The sequence below is a fragment of the Garra rufa genome, chromosome 12, assembly GCF_049309525.1.
Source record: "Garra rufa chromosome 12, GarRuf1.0, whole genome shotgun sequence".
NCBI classification, from domain to species: Eukaryota; Metazoa; Chordata; class Actinopteri; order Cypriniformes; family Cyprinidae; genus Garra; species Garra rufa.
Genome location: NC_133372.1, coordinates 34,253,463 through 34,276,076, shown reverse-complemented (window position 1 = coordinate 34,276,076; position 22,614 = coordinate 34,253,463). Strand labels below are relative to the sequence as shown.

Here is a 22,614-nt window from a genome sequence, read left to right as displayed (position 1 = left end):
TACTGTTTTTTTCCACCAGCCCTGTCATCTTCGTGCCTGGGTCCCCCACAGGGTGACTAACTCTAGCACATAAATTGCATTCCTACAATCGCTGGAAAGTGTGAAACTGTATTCAGTGCAACTCTTTCACCAGCAATACAGGCTGGGCCAAAACATAGGCTAGAATTCAGGTCATTCACCCAACCATGTTTTTCAATGCCTATAAAGCAGGGTTCCTCAAATCTTATCCCGGAGGGCCAATCCACTACAGAGTTTAGCTCCAACCCTGATCAAACTAACCTACTTGAGATTCTCTAATGATCCTGAAGACCTTGGCTGTACCCGAAATCGCCCCCTACACCCTATTCACTATTCCCTACATTAGTCCACTCGTACAGTTCACTTGAAGGAGTGAATGAAAACGAGTGAGTGAATTCGGACACTAAGCGCACCGGAAGGACTGACGCTTTTGCATAGTATTGCTTACTGTTTAACAATCATTTAAAACGGACAGTTCGAGTAGTAAGATTAAAGGATTTATCTTGAACTATGTCAAGGAGTTTATGTATAAACCTTGGTTAAACAATTTAATAATCAATTTACAACAAATTTGTACCTGTGTTGTACACTGCATTACGCAGTGGAGGAGCGCGTTGTAAAATGAACGGATGGATGATTCAGCTGCGGGCGCCATCGTCTGGTGAGACGTGGGAATTCAGTCGGCGCGCGACTCTCACAGTGCATTATGGGTTATCTCTAGCTGTTGAGCGTACATCGGTTGTACACTCGTTTTTGCGGTGCATTGTGGGATTGAATGAGTGCACTCGAGAACGTCCACTATGGTTTCGAACACCACTTAAAATGGCTGTCCCCTCAAATAGTGCCCTATTTGAGGGTATAGGGGGCGATTTCGGATACAGCCCTTGACTAGCATGCTCAGGTGTGTTTGATTAGGGTTAGAGCTAAACTCTTCAGGAAAATGGATCTCGTGGGCCAGATTTGAGGATCTCTGCTATAAAGCAATGTCTTTCAATTCACCAACTATTTATTCATTCAGATATTGATCTCAGACTTCATACCTGATTTGGGGTTGAGTGCATCACACTGTGCATTATAGATCTGGGTGAATTCCTGGTGGCGTCGCACAAGCTGCTCTCTGCTGCCTTGAGCGGACAGGTGGCATTCTTTAAGCATCTTCTTGATTTTTGGAACGGTAATCAAAGTGTACAAGAGCTTAGGCATCGCCTTTCGCCTTCCACCACTGAAACACAAACACATACACAAGTCCTAGAGTCATTTATAGAAAAAATATGTTAAATACAATGAAAATTATATAGAAAAAAAAAGTAATAATCATTGTAAAAATCCTGAAATTATTTGACCTTTGTACAATGTGTTTTAGCAGCAATTTTAGATTTGACTTCAATGGTAATTGCACAATAATTGTGCGCATTATATCTATTTGCCACAAGAGGGTGTTCATTATTCTTCTCCTCAAAAATGTTTCATAATAATAAATATACTAATATAAAAGCTTACCATTGTGTTTCAGGTAAAGACATATACATGTATATACAGTTGCAATCGAAATTATTCAAACCCCCTTGACCTGCAAGTAGGGCTGTCGCGATAACCGCAATATCGCAATACCGCGCTATTGACGTGCATAACCGCAGAGGAATGCAACAACCGCAGCAACCGCGATATTTGCCTGTTTTCTTTTTTCCTAAGGATTTGCCCTTCTCACTTAATGCCTGTGTGCTGAATATTAAATTAGTAATAAGTTAGTAATGATAACATAATGTGTTTATTATGAGGCTCAGTAGATATGCACTTAACAAGCCTAAACAAACAGCGAATGAGAGAGATCGACTGAGCTTGTGCGATTACCTGCGTCTGTCTTTCAGACCGAGTCGGGTATGTATGTGAAACTAGCTTGTCATGTCCAAGGAAAATGAAATCTCTGTCTTAACATCGATGCTCTGCTGGTCAGCTGAGCCTTTAAGTGGCGATTAAAGTTAAAATGATTTCAACTTCGTGTTTCATTACGTCTCTCTTTGAATAAATAAGCGTTTTTGAACGTTTAGTTGAATGAACGGTTTAAAGATTTACTCAAAGATAGTCTCTTGCCTCCATCTTGTGGCGTAAAAATGAAACTGCACTGACTGACAGCTCGCCTAGAACACGCAGGTGAAATACTGACAGAAAGTCTCTTGTCCAGTCAGACTCGAGGGTGCGCGCTAACTGCTGTATATACGAAGATTTCAGATGCAAAGCCTCTAAATATGTCTGACATTTTTCTTCAAAATTTGCATTTCTTTCTGGCTAGGTTTCTATGTAAGTACTGTTTACTTCACTTCATGTATCAACGCGATTTGGTTTCGGTTTACTTCACTTCATGTATCAACGCGATTTGGTTTCGGTTTACTTCACTTCATGTATCAACGCGATTTGGTTTCGGTTTATTGATTTCTGAATATGACCTTACATTGTAACAGCCTACACACAATTATATATATATATATATACTGTATGGCGGTAATACCGCATACCGCGCTACTGAGCCACTCAAAATTACCGCAAGGGAAATTCCTTAACCGCGACAGCCCTACCTGCAAGACATTTTGCTGCAGAGAACACAATTTTGTACACTATTAGAGAAATGTATGAACACACATTTGAGTCATTCTGAAAACGGAAGCTGATGAATAATAAAAAATACATCAAATTGGCTCTAAATGTTCATGTTCAAAATTATTCAACCCCTAAAAGTCAAATTTGGTGCAGAATCATTTATTCTTAAAAAAAAAAAAAAAACGCCAATAAACGCTGCCTGTAAGTGCTTTGAAGATTCTGATACCTCTCTACTGCAATCTTTGTCCATTCCTCGCCTGAAAAAGCTTTCAGATCACTCATAATCTTTAGTTTTCACTTTTCCACTTCTATCTTCAAATTCAACCAAATATTTTCAACGAGAATTAAATCTGGAGACTGAACAGGCCACTCAAGGACATTCAATGTCTGACCCTTGAACCAAGCATACATTTTTGGATGTAAACTTTGGGATGATGGCCCTTCAGGAAAGTCCACTGATCATCAGCTTTAGTCTTTGCACTAAAGGCATCACAATTCTTGCCAAAATGGCCTGATACTTCAAAGAATCAATGATGTCCTTTATACAGTTATGGTTTCCACTTACTGCTACAAAAAAAAAACACCTCTCTAACAGGACTGGTCCCCCCCCCAAAGTTTGACGATGAAGATGGTGTTCTTCTGCTCATAAGCTCTGCCTTTTTTGCACCAGACATACCACTGATCCATAGGTTCAAAAAGTTCCAGTTTGGTCAATCACTCTATAAAACATTCTTGCAGAACTCCACGTCTATCTAAATTAATTTTAACATGTTCACGTCAGCCTTTTTGTTCTTCTTGGTCAAGAGTGGTATTCGGCAAGATGTCTCAACATGACCATAGGCCATAGTGTTCTTCTTATACACTGCATTGAAATGTTTTTCCTCCTTTCGTTGGGTCATCTTACAAGTCTTTGGCTGTACATTGCAGGTTGTTCTGATCAAACATTTTATGATATTGTGCATTTTTGTTCAAGACCTTCAAAGGTTTTCTGGTACAACACATTTTAAACTAAGGAATAAGGATGCCAGCTGTGTCTCTGGGAACCTTTAATGCCTTGGAAATCTTCATATAGCCTTAGCTTCTCTATAGCTTTTTTAGAGCTGTGTTGACTTTGTCATATTAGCTACTAAAACATAAGCACATGCATGGGCTAACTGTATGTATGTGTAACAGCTCAAGCTAATTTTGTTTTTCTAGAGTTTCTAAAGGCTTAATTATGTTTTAAGACAATTCTGTTCCCCACCATACAAATAAGTGACTAAAAAAACAGTCATTTTAAACAGGGGTTGAATAATTATGACATAGCTGTGTTATTAAAAAATCCTAGAACTCAAAAATATTACATTATATGTTGACATTATCAATTTTAATAAGATAGTAATTGGTCACAGATGGAATTTTTTTAAAGTCCTGGATCTTCAGAAAAGCTTGAATTTGTAAACTACTGCAGTCTCTGGAGGGTTGAATAATTTTGATTGCAACTGTGTGTATATATATATATATATATATATATATTTATTTATTTATTTTTTTTTTTTTTTCTCTGTTTTAGACCTGTCTGGATAGATTTTGCGGGCAATTGGATACAACTGTCATTTGCCTGTGTGTCTCGACAAACAGAAAAGTACGACCAGCAGCTACTCAGGCGTATGTATGGTGTTGACAGTGGCCTGAAGCTAAAAGTTAGTTGTCAAAATGAGCAAGAAATACAGACCATGGAAAAGAGCAAATCAAGAGCAAAACCCAGAGATTTTTTTTCTTTTTCAACAGGAAATATATTTTAACCAATTTACCAGTTTCACAATATTGTGTTAGCTATTGTAAAGGATCAATCCATTATAGGTTGTTTCAATGATGGACTGTGCAAATTATAAAACAAACAGGTTCCCAAATTTACTCCATGATTTACTCACCCTCAAGCATTCCTAGGTGTATATGGCTTTCTTCTTTCAGACAAATACATTCAGTGTTATGTTAAAAATGTTCTGGCTCTTCCAAGCTTTATAATGGCAGTGAATGGCTGTTGAGACTTCGAAGTCCAAAAAAGTGCATCCATCATCATAAAAAATAATTTGCACAGCTCCAGGGAGTTAATAAAGGCCTTCTGAAGCGAATTAATGCATTTGTGTAAGAAAAATATCCATATTTAAAACTTCCTATACTGTAATGTTTAGCTTCTGCTAAATGTTATTCCCACATTCAATGATGTTTTACCAGATGATGTAGGACGTAGGTGTAGCGTAAGATTCAATGAGAATATGCCTTTATTAACCCCCAGAGCCATGTGGAGTACTTTTTATGATGGATGGATGCACTTTATTGGATTTCAAAATCTCAACACCCATTCACTGACAATATAAAGCTTGGAAGAGCCAGGACATTTTTACAACTCCCAACTGTATTCGTCTGAAATAAAAGAAAGTCATATACATCTAGGATGGCTTTAGGGTGAATAAATCAATTTTAATTTTAATTTTTGGGTGAACTCTTCCTTTAACAATGTCTTCAGGTTTCTAAATAATGAACTTTAGAATTTTCCCATCTAAACTGTTATCTCTTGAGCTCGTGTTTCATTCACAATGGCTCAGACCTGATAAATTTCTAACTTTTAACATTTGTAACATCATTAATTTAAAAATATCAATGTTTCCAATAACTCAAAACAAAAGCTCAAGACTTACCCTTTCAGATGACATCTTTTTTTTTTTTTTTTTTTAGATATACATTGATTGCACAAACCACATTTCACGGATTAATGCACGCAGAGCCAAAACAATGTATTTCCACAAGATGCATGCAGTTTTAATTATTAATAGCTAGAGGACCAAAGTAACATATTCACTGCTAAAATTCTCCCACCAAGTATTACAGTCCATTAACCTAAATGTGCAAATTTTGCCCATTGCTTAATACAAATGTGGAGTACCTCGAGCAAATTAGATGGCGAGTGACTGTTCAGGTCATAGTACAAATTTTCAATGGGATTCAAGTCAGTGATAAGAATAATAACTATCAAGTCATAACTTCAGTTTTGCTGTGTGGTTTGGGCAGCTATTGTGCTAGAAAGTAACTCATATCTCTGGCTGAGTGAAACAGGTTCTCCTCAAGGATTTGCATGCATTGGCTTAATCCATTTTGGCCTTGATGCCAAAAAAAACTTTCCACCATCTGAAACAGAAATCCCTCAAAACATAACACTGCCACCGTGACAGAGTAGGTGCTACCTGGTACTGGGTTGTATTTTTCGCCAAAACATAGCGCTTTGCTCTCAAGCCAAAGAGCTTAACTCTTGTCAGACCAAAAAAATAAATTTACAACCAAAATGTTTCAGTGCCATCCTTTTCTCAGAAAAGGCTTTCCCCTAGACACTGTCCCAGAGGTGAATCTCAAGTGATGAAGAGACTGTTGACAGCTCTGCAACTTGTTTTGTGGTCTTCTGGTCAATTCTCTGAAAGATGTTATTGTCCGTTTGCTTATTTTATTAAGATGGCATGATTCCGGTAGTTGGCCATATTGCCATTTACTTGTTAACTTGTGTGACCTTTAGGGAATCTTTAAATTAATTTTATCTTATCTTTCCCTGATATTCTTCATGAAATGCGTCACATAAACAATTAAAGAAAGAAGTGGCATGTCTGTTAAACAGACCAGAAAATGGCCTGTATCATTATTTGCTCACCCTCATGTCATACCAAACCTATATAACTTAGCCTAACCCAAACCCTTTTTCCTCTGGATTACAAAAGAAGAAAGTCTCAGGGTTTATTGTCCAATGTAGTTTGGCCCCCAATATTCTTCAAAATCTCTTGATTTTATAAAGTAATTAAGTGATAAAGGTTTGATATGAGGGTGAATTATTACTTACACCCAAGTATCAGACCCAACACTATTACACAAAAAAAGCATTTAAAGGTGGAAATGTCATTCATCTTTGTAGCAGTAGTATGTCAGGATAGGCTTAAGGCCACAGAAATGCTGATGCATGCCCTCATTAATCACGTTACCCTCAAGGTGTCCAGTAAATGAAATCACCCTTTCTGTCAATCAGACACACACCAAAATGTCGGCCCTTCAGAATGTCCCTCAGGTGTAAAAGGAGACGGAAGAAGACAAGCTATAATCTATAGGGGACGTTATTTAATGAGGATCTAATCCATTCTTTAACCACAAGTACTCTTGAACTACTTTTCAAGTGCCCACAATTATTCACCACAGAACAATTTTCTAAACTATCTATTCAAGAAAAATTGTTTCAGCAGCAATCAGTTCATTTCTTAAACTCCATCCAACTAACTCAGAAACATGAAAAATACGTGGTTATAAAGGGTCTCTGATTAGGTAGAAAAATAAACAGGTCTAGGAAGCTGAGATTGTGCAGATTGTTTGCGCAGATGTCTGACAATCCTTTAAGAAAAATGAATGATATAATATATAGCAATTAGTTCTGCTCCACTTATTTGATTGGACAAATGTTTCAAGATATTTAAAATGTTCTGCCGTTTACATCACTCCCCTTGTATGTATTTGCAACACTGTGTAGGGTCTGGACCAATCAAACACACAATTGTTCATTAGAAGTAGGAAAAAATCACACACACCCTTTTCTTAGTCCCCAACTGTAGGCTCCGGCAAGTCTCACATGGCCCACAAGGCCCCGGTTGCTATAGTGACCAGGACCCCTCTGCCAGACCATAAAAACTTTACGACGCAAAAGAATGTGAATCGCAACTTCCCCAACCAACTCTCTCCTAAACAGACTGCAATAGTAACTGACTTCGTTCATTAATTATTTAACAAACCTTCCTATGAATGAACACACCAATCCCCAAGTCAGTGTGTATTTCATTGTGGTTTGGGTATCTTGTCTTTTGGTGTAATGTTTTTATGCATGTGTTACTGTAGATATGGATGGATGTGTTGTGCGATGTAACCACATGGTCATGTTTGGTATCTCTGAGTTCATATTTTGATGGCCTAAAGGATGATGCATATTATATGTCAATACACATGCAACATATTACAGTTGCATGAATCCCTAGTAGATATGAATGAGTACCCACATGCTCTCAGGAAAAGGGTCATAAAAAAGCCCCCTTTCTATCCAAACCTCCCGCTTGGAATTTCAGCCTCTCTCATTGGTCAAACCCAGGCTGGGGGGGCGTCATTCTTCAAGTCTTTAAAGGGCTCTCCCACAGTTCCGCCCTCTCTCTTCTTTTACTCTTCGCTCTTCTCTTGGACTGAAAACACGTCACCCGCGCCCCCCCCCCAGATCCATGGAGGGGGGGGGGTGCTCACCCTGCAATCATGAGGCCTACAAACCCTTCTTCGAAGCCATGCGGTCTCCAAGGACACTCAAGGAACTGAAAAGGACTCTCTGAACTGAACACATACGGAACCAATGCACAACAACAAGAGCTTGCAAGTATCTGTCCTTTCTAACGTAGATAGCTGCGTTTAAGGCGTTTATAAAAACGATTTCAGGTTGTTCAGAACCGTTTCATACCTGTCCAATGCAACTCACTTTCTGTCTCTCTCTCTCACTCTCTCTCTTACTCTCTCTCTCACGCGTTCTCTGTCTATTTGTGTTTTATGTATGTTTGTCTATGTGCGATCGTTTGTAAATAGTTGAGTTTAATAAACAACCATATATTCACATATAATGATTCTCTGTGCTGAACGCTTACATTACAACAGTCACTTAAACTGTGTCGATCTCATATTGCTACCTTAAAGCCCTATTGTGTTCAAATTGTTTTAACTCCGTTCTGATTCGTAAAGAAAACGTTGCCGTGACGACGGCCAACGTCAGAGTAATGAGTATCGCTGAGTAATTTGCTGGACAAAGAAACAAGCCGATATCATCATTACTGTTACTGATCAGAAACTGGAAATTGCGTATATTTAATGACGATTATTATACACAATTTCCTGTGAGTTAAACTACTTTCCCTGACTGAAATGTATGTTTTAAATAACTCATTTCATCCTATACATTGGTCGGAAGACCTGGTGGAGTTTTGCAGTGTATATGTGATGAGAGAAACAGTCTCATGCATATACACACATATATTGATCATCTTAAATTCTTTGAGCTAATGACATTCTCTACATATTGGCGTTAGAATGCGGGGCAGTTTTAAACTATGTGATGTGAGCAACTCAGGAATAATTTGTGTGTCTCCATGCTTGTTTATTCAAACTCGGCTTGTGACTCGCGTCTCTTTTGTTTGTGTGTGTGTGTGTGTGTGTAAGAACGTTGTGGACCCGCCCACCTTCAACACCTTCACAGATGCTTGAGCCTCTCGCACAGAGAAACTCAACAGCTGTAAAAGATGTAACTTAACTGCAGTTTATATATTGACCCTATAAAACTAAGAAATATTTTATAGCGCGTCCTAAAGCCACCCTAAATTGAGCGTAGAAATCCTCTTTTTAGCGTGAAGAAGCTGATTGAGCGAGTTTCCTCTTTCACTTTAAGGCCTTTATTTTTATATTTCGAGTGTAGATAGATTAGCCATTGATGTGCATTCCAATGCTAATCAGCTATCTTGCTCCTTTGGGTTAAAACCTCAGATTAGCTACCTGATAAAATTAACCCCTTTTGCTCGTCGAATAGATTTAATATAGTAAACAACTTCGCGTCATTACTGTACAAATCTAGATCGAGTGTTATTTATTTGTTTGTGTGCAAAGCACACACAATTCTTGTGTCAGCAGCCTGACTCAAGATCGACGTGCACGCATCGTAACTAAGCAACCTTGTAATAGTGAACGCATCCTATTAAGATAAGGTTTGCAAACCCACACATGTACCTGTGTTCAGTAAATGGACATAAGAAATATACACCCGTGATAACTCGTCGCCATGGTAACTGCGCTTAGATGCGCGTTTAAATCCACACAAGGTGGAATCTGAAATCCCGCATAAAAAGGTATTTCCTTCTATTAAAAGCTAGAAGTCTGTCTAAAACCTTTTCCAATACCTATGCATGATTTCATGTTTTTGTTTTCTTTGGGCAAAAACGCTTATGGATAGTCCCAGTCAGTCTCTCCCTTCTCTTTTCCCTTTTGATTTTACATTATTAATTATTGTTATTTGAACCATAATGATAATTAACATAATGTATGTTTTCTTTTTTGTGTGATTTAATTTGAATTATTTCACCACCTTAGATTCAACTCTCCCTTTAGCAATTATAATTGTATTTGCTCATTTTAAATTTTTGATTAAACAGTCTTGATTAAAATTTAAACTTTGACCAAATCGATCAAGTTGCACTCTCAGTACCCCAAAAAGCTAACTCAGCCCATCCCAGTAGGTCTGTTTTTCTTTCTCAGCTCTGCCATTTTCCCAGGTGTGACGACTCTATAGCGCCCCCACCCGATGGGCCCCGTCACTGACCCCAGGGCTGGCAGTCAGCTCACTTTCTCTCTTTTTCTCTCTCAGCTCTGCCATTTCCCAGGTGTGACGACTCCATAGCGCCCCCACCCGGTGGGCCCCGTCACTGACCCCAGGGCTGGCAGTCAGCTCACTTTCTCTTTTTTTGCTTTAACCCTTTATACCTCTCTTTCTGGTGGATTTTGTTTTTGTTTTTCTCCCTATTAGAGACTGAACCTGTCTGAACATCAGTGAAATCTTTTGGTAACTACACTGATGAACTGAATAGCTCCAAAGTTAATCGCTCATCATTAAGTTTACTCATAGTTTCCTGTGTTTACCCACACAAACTATCTGACCCCTTCTTTACAGCTAGGATAATAAGCGTTTAGTTTGCGTCACCATCTGATGACATCAGTTAAGTGCGCAACACATAGCAACATTTTAGCTCATTAGTTCTGTACGGACTTGCATTGGCTCGTCGTGCTTTGTCTCTCCCTCTCTATTTGTGTCAACATGTCACCATCCAGTCCCGCCATCCAGTCCAGACAAGGCAAAGATGCCATCCTGCCCTGGGTCTAGTGACTACAGCACCTGAGCGGAGAACAGCCGGACGACCACGCACAAAGGCGAATGGATCACGATCCAGCCAAGAGCTGCAGCTGCAGAGAACCAATCAACTCATCTACAGCCCGGATCATCAGTGACCACGCCCTCAACAAGATGGTCTGTCTAAACCCGCAGCGGAGAAAGCTTCAACCACGACGGAACCAGGACAGCGCGCAGAACCGCCCAGACCAGCTGGATGTCCAGGGATAGCGGACGGAGAGGACAAGGACCTACAGGAGGAGAGAGGAGAAAAGCTTCAAGACACGCCTGCAACACCCCCACAGACTGAGCGCAGAGAGCAGTACAGCAGAACACTCCTAAACAGCAGAAGCTCTCTTTACAATGGCCCCAGGCAGACAATGACAATCATGCCACGGTCAAAGCCTATAAAGGCCACCTGCAAGCAGCGTACGCCGAAGTTCAAGCAACGACTCCGCAAAGAAACAAAGTGAGCTGAACCCAGCACACCTTAAAGAACTCAAAGGCTTGCAGATAACAATGTGAACAAACAGGAGAGCTCAACACACAATCTCTCCCGGGCCTAACAGCCCACCGTTCACACCTCACACGCCAGCACGCTGGCCGGGAATCTGACAGCTGTCACCACAAAACGCTGTCTTCCTGAACACTGCAGTAGGCTACAACACACGCCTGTCTGCAAAACATTGACTTTTAAGCAAGAACATTGCCCAGTGTGACCACGAGACAGATCTGCTTAGCTCCACCTCCAGCCAACAGGACCCCAGCCTTTTGTACCAGCAGTCAAAACTGTCAAAGCGGAATACAGCAGCTAAGAACACGACTGCTACGACCAGCATCTGAGCCTATGTGAGACAACACGACAGACACCAAGGGAAGACGGCATCAACGCCAGAACTCTTTCTCCTCAGATATCCACATCACACTGTGAGTCACCACCCAAATGCTACGGCCTTCTTCCGTACAGCGATCGCTCGATTCAGCGGACTCTACGGACAGCCGGAAAACGGCCAAGCACCAGAAGGCAATAAAGATTAGCAAAGTGATTGACCAGCTGCCCCATGCCAAGAGGAACGTCTGACTGACTAAGGTGAACGAACATACAGTGGTGTATGGGAGCTGAACACGCAGCGACATCACTGTGTGGGAGTGATCTGAGATCAGTGCAGGCCAACAAAAAAAAGGGGAACAAGGGTATCTAGGAACAGAAACATGTTGGTGGCATAACTGTCACCAGAGTAGAATAGAAAACGGCGTAAAAGATTAAGCAAATAGTAGAAGAAGATAGAGCTGTGCTAGCTGGAAAGTGCTACATCTGCCTGAGGGGCAGATTGCAGCATTCGTTTACAGTAAACCATACCACACTGCCCAAAAGATGCAAGCCTGGAGCTCCCATGCACCTGACCATCAACACTAAGTGTATGTACGCACCACGTACAAATCACAGATGGACACGCCCTTTCTTCATCAGCACCAACCTGCTGACTCGTGTTGAGACCACACATTACAAAGATTTGGGCACAAGTATGGGAACTTAACCAGCCAGCCAACCAGTCAACTCATCGGAAGTCCACTGCCAGGTCACAAAAGTCAAGTGTGACATCCCAGCCACTGTTCACACACTCCCAAAACTACAAGGCCACAAGGTATTTCGTCAGATGTCAAGTGCATACAGCTTCCATCGCACTAATGCCTGACCACCATGGCCAACACTGAGGACACCTGTGCTTTGAACTTAACCTCGAATAGACAATGCAAAACCTGCTACTTCCTGTTTCTCACAACCCTACGATACTCCCTCAACTGCGAGAAAGCCCTGCTAGATAAGATTACTCCCAGATGTTTACACTCTGGCGAACGAACTACCTGCATTCACCAAAAGGGGTCACTGTTCGGCTCAAAACACGGTGTGGCCAAAACCCTAACGGTGCACACACATTCAATGGAATACGTGAGGCAGTGCCCACTCTAGAAGCCACACCCCCTTTCTGAAAATAATCTTTTGCAGTGTACATACCATACAGGTATTTCAAGAGCCTAAGAGAAAATGGCCACTCCGAAGTAGTGCCAAAACTGCTCTCCACATATGACGATGATCCAGAACTAATGTCATGTACATGGTCCCATGCACAGAACGACATGACATCACACCAAGCCTCATACCTGCATCCAGGGCTACACAGAAACCACCTACAAGCTTGGAAAACTGTGAAAAGAACTGCCCACTCAGGTAAACAAGCGTGCAAGACAGTGTCACAAACACCAAAATGACACCTGCGCTACACCAAATCCCTGAGTTTCACACACTGAAGGGGATATCATCTGCCATCCACTACCTCCACCCTGGTCCACACTGACAGCGCGGCCAGAAGGGGGGTGGATTACACCTGCAGCAGCTCTCAGCAGAGCCCAGCACCCAGATGTCAACAGCGGCGCTGCACAAGCCATCCAGCGATGTGACAATCACAGAGACCTGCCACCAACGTGTGATGTTTATAACTGTCAATGCCTGCAGACCAAGGATCCCACGCACACAAACCCATGTGCTCATAGACCCAAGAGCGAGGCAAGACACGCCCAGAGCAGGTACCTAGTGGAAAACGACAAGCCTGTCCCACTGCGACACCTTAAGCCGGGCCACCTGACATCACAGCAAGAGTGAAGGCAATCGGATCAACCCTTCTGTCACAGCAAGTCGCAAGAACTCCCTCTGAAAATTACTAACCTGCATAGACTCAAAGTAGGCTAAGCTCAGTTTCAAACATCACCACTCAGAGCAAACCAGAAGCCAGCTGAGCATCAACACCTATTCCAGACAAGCATTGCCATCACAATATGAACATTACATGCTCATCCGTGGAAAAACAGTGAAAGGCCCAGTAAAAAACTGAGGTATTTTGTGGCACCCTAAGGTTTTCAACAACAAAAAAAAAAAACCCACCCACCCACCCCAAGCATCGCTTCTAAGCCACAAGCAAACACCTCACGCTGCTACGCCGCCTGCATCAAACCCATGCACACTGGCTCCACCTACAAAATAGCTCTGCTAAAGCAGCCTCCACTGCTCACAAGCAATGCTGACACCTAACCTTGCACTGTCCGACCACACTGAGGCACTAAGCCAAAAACAACTCAGTGATGTCTCACACATTCTGCATCTAGCTGACAACATCTTCACGTTTGTTCCTGATAACCAAACATCGCTACAGCTCCCAGCTTTTCAGGAACAAAAGGGGGGTCAATATGGTGATCTGAGCAATGCCTCTCATTTCACTGATTTAAGGCCTAATTATGTATTATGTATCAGTGTATTCACATCGATCCGCTCATGTGAAACATTTACGTCAAATAAATGTTGTTATTCTAGTGTAGCTGACTAATAATTCACCATTGTCTGTGAAGCGAACATGCTTTTTTTTTTGATTTGTGAAAGATTTGCATGTGACGTCATGACTGAGCACACCTCATCTGACCACATATGAGTTCCTGTGCTTGCTCACAGCACGGACCAATCACTGCTCTCTTTGGGCGGTGTTGTGAGCTTGCATTGGTCTCTTAGCAACACATGACCCCGGAAATGTGAGCAGACACTTCTGGGTTAATCTGATAACGGCACCACCCAATTCACAGACCTTAGGGTAAACTAACAACCGCGTATAGCTTAAGCTAGCTCTGTAGCAGCCCTAAACGCATGCAAGTTAAAGCCCTCCACCTCAACTGATAGCTGTTAGCACTCAGCTAACACTTAGACACGTGTGAGTGTGGAGTGTAACATTTAACCCAAAGAATACAGACTTTGGAACATTATAGACTAAGGGACTTTGATTTTAACTAGTGATGGGAGAGACAAAGCTGCTTGAGGTTTGAATCGAACAATTCATTTGTGCCACAAATGATTCACTGTTGCGAAACGCCCAGTGCTGGAAAGCCCTGCTGGTCAAGACAGGGAAACTGTAGTGAAAATGTAACTCAATGAAACACCCTACCAAACCAATAAACAATGATTTATTGAAGGTGTAATTAATTAAAGGTGATCAACGATCCCTAATACTTTTAAAAAATAAGGGTCTTTTAATGAGTTATATTTCAGTAAACGAATGAAAGCTTTGCCAATCAGACCAATATGAGACTTTAAAGTATGCCTCCTGCCTTTAAATGTGTCACTAAATGTGTACAATATATAGAGTTGATCCAAGATTGAATACAAATCTTAGACATTGGTTCATGAGACCTAGCATCGAACGGCTGAAATTTCAATTCAATTTGAAAAGCCATGGTGTAAGAAGCCTCGTTTACTGAAATCACCATGCACTCTGAATCATGGATTCGAGAAATAAGGAATTGACTGAGGGCCCAAACCTCTACAAAGTATGCTCAAAGACCCCATCACTAGTTTAAACAATTTAGCTCCCCCTTTCTCTTGGATTCATTTCCTGCTTGGCTGTCACCCTCTATGTAGGATCAGTCAGGGTAGCCCCTCTTCACATACTTTGGTTTTGACCATGTTATCTTTATTTTGACTTCATTCTGCCTCTCTTTTATTTGGTTTAATTTACTAACCTTTATTTAGCTTGAATGTAACAAATTCAGCTAAGATGATTTAAATTAAATTAGAAATTTGATTAAATCAATTTATTCACTTCTCTCTTGTGTTCCCTAAAGCTATTAGGACACTTTCATTAAGCTTTCACCTTAGTTAAGTTTGTCCGACCATCATCCTCTCTGTCCCGGTATAGGATTATAGCAGTTCCAGAAACTGCTGCCCCCTTAACGAACCAAGCAGGTTATTGGCAGACTAATTCCTGTCCCTCTCTATACCCCTCCTTACATAGATGTTTGATGTGTCTCTGCTAGCCGAGCTAACAGCCCCTAGGTTTAATGACACTCCTGCAGCATTCCTCTGAACGAGTGACAACTGCTAGGTCATATCTCAGACTTAAACTAAATAAGGAAAGCCCTTCTTTCTCCCACTGTCTCTTTATGATTTTATTTCGGTTTGTTTTATTCAATACCTTCCTAGTGACCCAACCTGAGAACCATCAGTGCATTGAGTAAAAATGTGACCACATGTACAGCATGGTCAGTAGCTGACCCTTGCTTTCATCCTGTTTTAAAGTTACTCAAACCACTCCCTTTGTGCTCACCTGCACAAAATCTCAGGGTCCAATCTCACTAGCTCCCCAACGACAGCTATCCACACCTTACCTGGCCTACAGAGCCAATCACCATAAAGATAGCTTACCACCTCTGTTTTGTGTTGTACTTGCATTTGCCTTCTGCCTCTCTCTCTCGTGTCTCCACAAGTTAACCAGCGTGTCTCAGACATCCAGCCCTGCCAACCACCCGGACCAACTGGAGACTCGGCAGAGTGCTGTGAGGGACATCCTTTAGCCAAAAGCAGCCAACAGCCTGCAACGGCAGAGAAAGGAACAGCGGGACTGCAACATGGTCGCCTCACATCCAGCCTGGACAACCAGGAGCTGACCAGCATCATCATCTCCTTGGCCCACACCCTCAAGGGTCTCAGACAGGAGGTAAATGAACTGAACCTGCAAGTCACAGAGTTCCAAAGGGAACCGACACTCGCTGGAAAAGAGAAGGAACCGACAGACGCAAGGAACCTGACAGAGCAATGGAAGGAAATCACCAGTCTTTACGAAGGCTTTAACAGCTGCCAGACACAGGGAGCAGTTTGAAAATGCCACCAGACAAGACTTAAACAGAGAACTGTTCCACACAAAGTCACTGTTAAAACAGTGCACACAGAACTCAATAAGAGAGACACAAGAGCCAAGGCCGTAGAAGGCCTCCTGCATGCAGCCAGAGCTGAAGTCCAAACCTTAACTCAGCAATTCTGCAACCTTAAAGAGGAGCTCAACACGGTCCAAAAGGACTTGGGAAAAGTCCTACGGACTGCAGATGGACTAGACAAATAACATACACCCTGCTGCACATCACACAGCCGGCAGTGCAGACCCCCTTAGCCCAGTACACAGATACAAGAGGGGAAGGGGCAAAACCCTCTGCTCGACACAAGTCGACTTCCTGAAAACTTCTGCAGTGTCAGAAGGAAAAGGACTCATTCAGGTGAGTCCTGAAACAGCACATGAAGTGACATGATCTCAATCGAATGGACACAGACATCCCTGCATTCACACCAGAACTTGTAGGAGACAACGATGTCCATGCCTACCTGGGAGACATTTGACTTTCACCTGTGGTCTTTGACCAGTGTGAATCACCAAGATAGACTCCGTCTGCTCTGGGTCACCTCTAGCCCAGAGGTCCAACGCTTCCTGGCTCGACACCCAGGACCCATTCAATCAGACTACCAGCAGCTAAGACAAGCTATCATTAAGTAATTCTCAGACTCGGAGTCTGAACATGGACTGAACGCTGACCTAGCCACTCAACAGGGCTATAATGAAACTCCCTTTGCTTACTGTCATAGACCTCAATGAGCTTACTTCGGAGGTTGCAAGGGCTTACTTCAAGAGCCTTTTCATCCGAAACCTCCAACCTATTGCAAGTCACCATTTAGGCATGTTGGCCTGCCTCCACTCAATGCCTTTAACAACTGTGTCACCTGGCACAGAAAGCCTTTAAAAACACACACACAAGGCCTGCTCAGAAAGGTTCTTAAGACCCCACTGACTGTGATCTACAAACCCAGAGGATAAAGTTGGCACCAGAAGGCACCCCGGTATGGCTTCAGCGCAAGACCCTCCTATAAAGATTCCTAGTCAGCCTAAGACTCACAACATGAAAACATGTGCTCAAGGGAAGCAAGAGTCTCCAGTAACAGATTTTGGATTTGGCTGCCTGAAAGGAAATCTTAAATGGACATCTAAGCCTTACATGTCAACAGACTATGCACGGCCCTCTTGAAACCTACAGACACTTGCTACAAGCAATTTGAATGGACACTGCTGCATATTTCCACAACAATGACTTCTCACAGGAACACTGCCTCCAGAGAGCACAAATGGCATGACAACAGACTGTAAGCAAATCACCTGTGCCATTTAAGCTGACGATACCTTGCAACCCTAAGTTAGCTAATGACGTCAGTAGCTAGCAGTTAGCATTATTCATTCGAAGCCCTTAACTACAGCTCGTGGGCATGCAGTGCAAAGTGATCCAACCCAGTGTCATTTAACCATATTTCTGGCTCCTGATCTCTTAAACTTTTGTTTTTCCCTTACTTTGAGGTCTCCTCAGCCACTTTCGCCTTCACTATTTTAGGTGTATCCCCTCCTGGTTCAACTAAATTTGCAGTTACTTAGTTAAATTTAAATATTTAATTACATGTTAACTGTTCAGTTAGAGGAGAATTTTCCTTTTGGAGATATTTCATGTTGGGAACTACTCAATAGCACGTTGGCTAAAAACCTTAAGGAAGGAAACACCCATGATGTGGTCTTGAACACGCAGCAGCAGTGAGCCACTTTGGTATGATGATCAAAACAAACTTAATGGTCGATCCAGATTGCTATTGAGTATTCCCAATTCCAGGTCACCCTGTGGTGTTAATAACTTAGCAGTCAGCTATTCACTTATTTATTTCTATCTGTTTGATGTAGTTACGCTAATCCCTTTCGTTCGAGTGTGGTTTCATATCTCCATAGAGCTGTAAGGAACCAGAGAAACTTCATTTGTGATTCTGCTTGTTCTCAACGAGTGCACCAAGTACTATGACCCTCCTACATGAGTAATCTAAATGATTACAAGGGCATAACGATAGTCATGCACACTGGTAACAAGCATTATTTGAATAGGAAAGCTGTCCTCCTTCCTTTCCCTCCTTTCCTTTACTTTTTAAGAGATCTAGCCTGAGGCGAGCCATCAGGAGATTCTGAGAAATACTTTGACCATAAGAACCATCTTAAGTCATTTATTAAATCTCGGCTTACGCCCTTAAAAGAAAAACTCCCAGAATCACACAAATCTTAGCATCCAAAGCTAAGATATTGATCATAGAAGACACTCCACTTGCAAGCCATGCCCCGAAACAATGAGCTGTAGGTTACATCGCTAGCTGACCTATTAAACCCTAACCGGGTCCGTCTGAAACTTTCTTTACACTACAAAATCTTTATGACAATTCTCTGCGAACACTGGAACTACCCGCCATCTCACAAGTCAGAGTCCAACCAGCGATTCCAGACTGCAGGGACCACAGATACTAGATAACAACCACCTGACACAGACCAACTTGGGTCAGGATGAAAAGTGACAGTGCCTCGACACCTGCCGCACGAGTTCGAGGACCCATACCTTGCCACCGTCTACATTTTCACACCTGATAACATCGACCACGGCACCACAGCCACTCCTTGAAGCACCAACCTCCAGAGAGCCACCTCTCTCTCCCAGCCGTGAGTGCCGGGTGCATGTCTGACTGTTCCGCACCTTTGACGTCGCCCGCTGTTGTCTGTTGGACGGACAACAACGTTCGAAAGAGGGGATATGTAGGGTCTGGACCAATCAAACACACAATTGTTCATTAGAAGTAGGAAAAAATCACACACACCCTTTTCTTAGTCCCCAACTGTAGGCTCCGGCAAGTCTCACATGGCCCACAAGGCCCCGGTTGCTATAGTGACCAGGACCCCTCTGCCAGACCATAAAAACTTTACGACGCAAAAGAATGTGAATCGCAACTTCCCCAACCAACTCTCTCCTAAACAGACTGCAATAGTAACTGACTTCGTTCATTAATTATTTAACAAACCTTCCTATGAATGAACACACCAATCCCCAAGTCAGTGTGTATTTCATTGTGGTTTGGGTATCTTGTCTTTTGGTGTAATGTTTTTATGCATGTGTTACTGTAGATATGGATGGATGTGTTGTGCGATGTAACCACATGGTCATGTTTGGTATCTCTGAGTTCATATTTTGATGGCCTAAAGGATGATGCATATTATATGTCAATACACATGCAACATATTACAGTTGCATGAATCCCTAGTAGATATGAATGAGTACCCACATGCTCTCAGGAAAAGGGTCATAAAAAAGCCCCCTTTCTATCCAAACCTCCCGCTTGGAATTTCAGCCTCTCTCATTGGTCAAACCCAGGCTGGGGGGGCGTCATTCTTCAAGTCTTTAAAGGGCTCTCCCACAGTTCCGCCCTCTCTCTTCTTTTACTCTTCGCTCTTCTCTTGGACTGAAAACACGTCACCCGCGCCCCCCCCCCAGATCCATGGAGGGGGGGGGGGTGCTCACCCTGCAATCATGAGGCCTACAAACCCTTCTTCGAAGCCATGCGGTCTCCAAGGACACTCAAGGAACTGAAAAGGACTCTCTGAACTGAACACATACGGAACCAATGCACAACAACAAGAGCTTGCAAGTATCTGTCCTTTCTAACGTAGATAGCTGCGTTTAAGGCGTTTATAAAAACGATTTCAGGTTGTTCAGAACCGTTTCATACCTGTCCAATGCAACTCACTTTCTGTCTCTCTCTCTCACTCTCTCTCTTACTCTCTCTCTCACGCGTTCTCTGTCTATTTGTGTTTTATGTATGTTTGTCTATGTGCGATCGTTTGTAAATAGTTGAGTTTAATAAACAACCATATATTCACATATAATGATTCTCTGTGCTGAACGCTTACATTACAACAGTCACTTAAACTGTGTCGATCTCATATTGCTACCTTAAAGCCATATTGTGTTCAAATTGTTTTAACTCCGTTCTGATTCGTAAAGAAAACGTTGCCGTGACGACGGCCAACGTCAGAGTAATGAGTATCGCTGAGTAATTTGCTGGACAAAGAAACAAGCCGATATCATCATTACTGTTACTGATCAGAAACTGGAAATTGCGTATATTTAATGACGATTATTATACACAATTTCCTGTGAGTTAAACTACTTTCCCTGACTGAAATGTATGTTTTAAATAACTCATTTCATCCTATACATTGGTCGGAAGACCTGGTGGAGTTTTGCAGTGTATATGTGATGAGAGAAACAGTCTCATGCATATACACACATATATTGATCATCTTAAATTCTTTGAGCTAATGACATTCTCTACAACTGAACATGTGATCCTGGTTTAGATTCTTTTGAAACTACTTTCGCTTGTGAAAATAAACAATATCTAACCATATTGTGTCTGAAATATCAGTTATTCAGTATTTATTTTCTTTTACTGAACTACTGCATTTAGGCAATATTACCAAGTAATAACAAAGGATTAGTTCACTTCTAGAATAAAACTTTCCTGATACTTTACTCACCCTCATGTCATCCAAGATGCTTTCTTCAGTCGCAAAGAAATTTAGGTTTTTGAGGAAAACATTCCAGGATTTTCCTCTAGATAGTGGACCTCAATGGGGATCAATGTGTTGAAGGTCCAAATTGCAGTTTCAACGCAGCTTTAAAGGGCTCTACACGATCTCCAGCGAGAAATAAGGGTCTTATCCAGCAAAACAAACTGTCATTTTCTAAAAAATAAAATAAAACGTATATACTTTAACTACAAATGCTTGTCTTGCACTAGCTCTGTGAGGCGTGTCTACATGCATTATGTAAGGATAGTTTTTCACCTGTGTACTTCGGTTCAAAAAGGTAGGGTAGGGTGAAAAATCTAATTTTCTCCACCAACTTTTGTGGTTAAACAGTAAAGAAATTGATTTTTTTTATTTAGAAAATGACTTTTCGCTAGATAAGACCCTTATTCCTTGGCTGGGATTGTGTAGAGCACTTTAAAGCTGCATTGAAACTGCAATTTGGACCTTCAACCCTTTGGCCACCATTGAAGTCGACTATATGGAGAAAAACCCTGGAATGTTTCCCTTTAAAACCTTAATTTCTTTTCGACTGAAAAAAGAAAAACATGAACATCTTGCATGACATAGGGGTGTGTAAATTATCAGGATTTTTTTATTCTGGAAGTGAACTAATCCTTTAAAAACTAAAAACTGCAAGAAGATTCTAATATAACAGCACTAACAGCATCCTTCCTCTAGACAATCAGATAATTTGTACTGTTAAACTTCACATGGTAATACTGCATTATGGGACAAATTAGAGATGTTCTGATCCCTTTTTCCCTTCCCGATACCGATACCTGGGCTCAGGGTATCAGCCAATACAGAGTACTGATGCGATACCTGGGTGTGTATCTGTATATACAGCTGTAGATACTACTAGTCCTGTATGAACTGATATTATTATTTTATGGTGTGCTTCAGACTTATCCCTTAATAAACCATGAACAAATATATACAGTGAACTAGTGTATTTTTATTATCTGACATACATTTGACAGTAATTTTTTTTTCATAGTTAGCATTACTACTTCTGGTTTTCTGACGTATATCAGCGCTGTTTATAACCGAGAATTCTGGGCAGAATTTGAAAGATTCTCACTAGATCTCCCAGCAATCTTATTCTTTGTGCTGCGAATTTAAATGCTTTTTACTGGTTTTCGCAGCATTAACAGTGTCACAAAATCAACTTTGACTCCTGAATAAAGCTGTTGTGGGCTTGTGCGTTGCAGTCTGAGCTGATAAACAGTCAATGCTGTACAGCCCGGTTTAGTTTCAATGTTTCTCATATGCAACGGAAATGGCAGTATTTTTATTTCTTCTACACTGTAAAAAGTTTTCACCAGTTTCAACTTAAAAACCTATGTTCAGCAGCTGCCTTAAGTTAAGTTAAATCAGCTTAAAACAACAAGTCATTTTAACTTATTACAATCAAAATTAGTTTATTTAAATTGTGAGTTTAAATGACTTAAGTTGATTTAACTTAACATTTTAAGGCAGCTGCTAAACTTAAGTTTTTAACTTGAAACTGGTGAAAACTTTTTACAGAGTCAGAATCAGAACAACCCTAGGACAAATATTCTCCATACCTTCTCAATCCCTCCTTCTTGTCATCTCTGCTCAAGCACATATCCAGATGTTTATTGATGTTCTGTTTAGGCACACCTACTCCACAAACCGGACATTCCACTGCAATACACATTATTAAAATGATTGCTTATTATATATTATATATAATCATTTACTTATTGT

At 41.4% G+C, this 22,614-nt stretch overlaps 1 protein-coding gene across 2 annotated transcripts in view; it reads right to left on the bottom strand.

The window, feature by feature from the left end:
• Positions 1–22,614, bottom strand: part of rad18 (RAD18 E3 ubiquitin protein ligase) — a 66,566-nt gene that overhangs the window by 31,394 nt on the left and 12,558 nt on the right. For both annotated transcript variants that reach the window (XM_073852392.1, XM_073852393.1), the window contains exons 6-7: positions 22,452–22,551; positions 1,059–1,240 (exon numbers count right to left, since the gene is read on the bottom strand). In XM_073852392.1, coding sequence (XP_073708493.1) covers positions 1,059–1,240; positions 22,452–22,551 — 282 coding nt within the window. The remainder of the gene's footprint in view (positions 1–1,058; positions 1,241–22,451; positions 22,552–22,614) is intronic.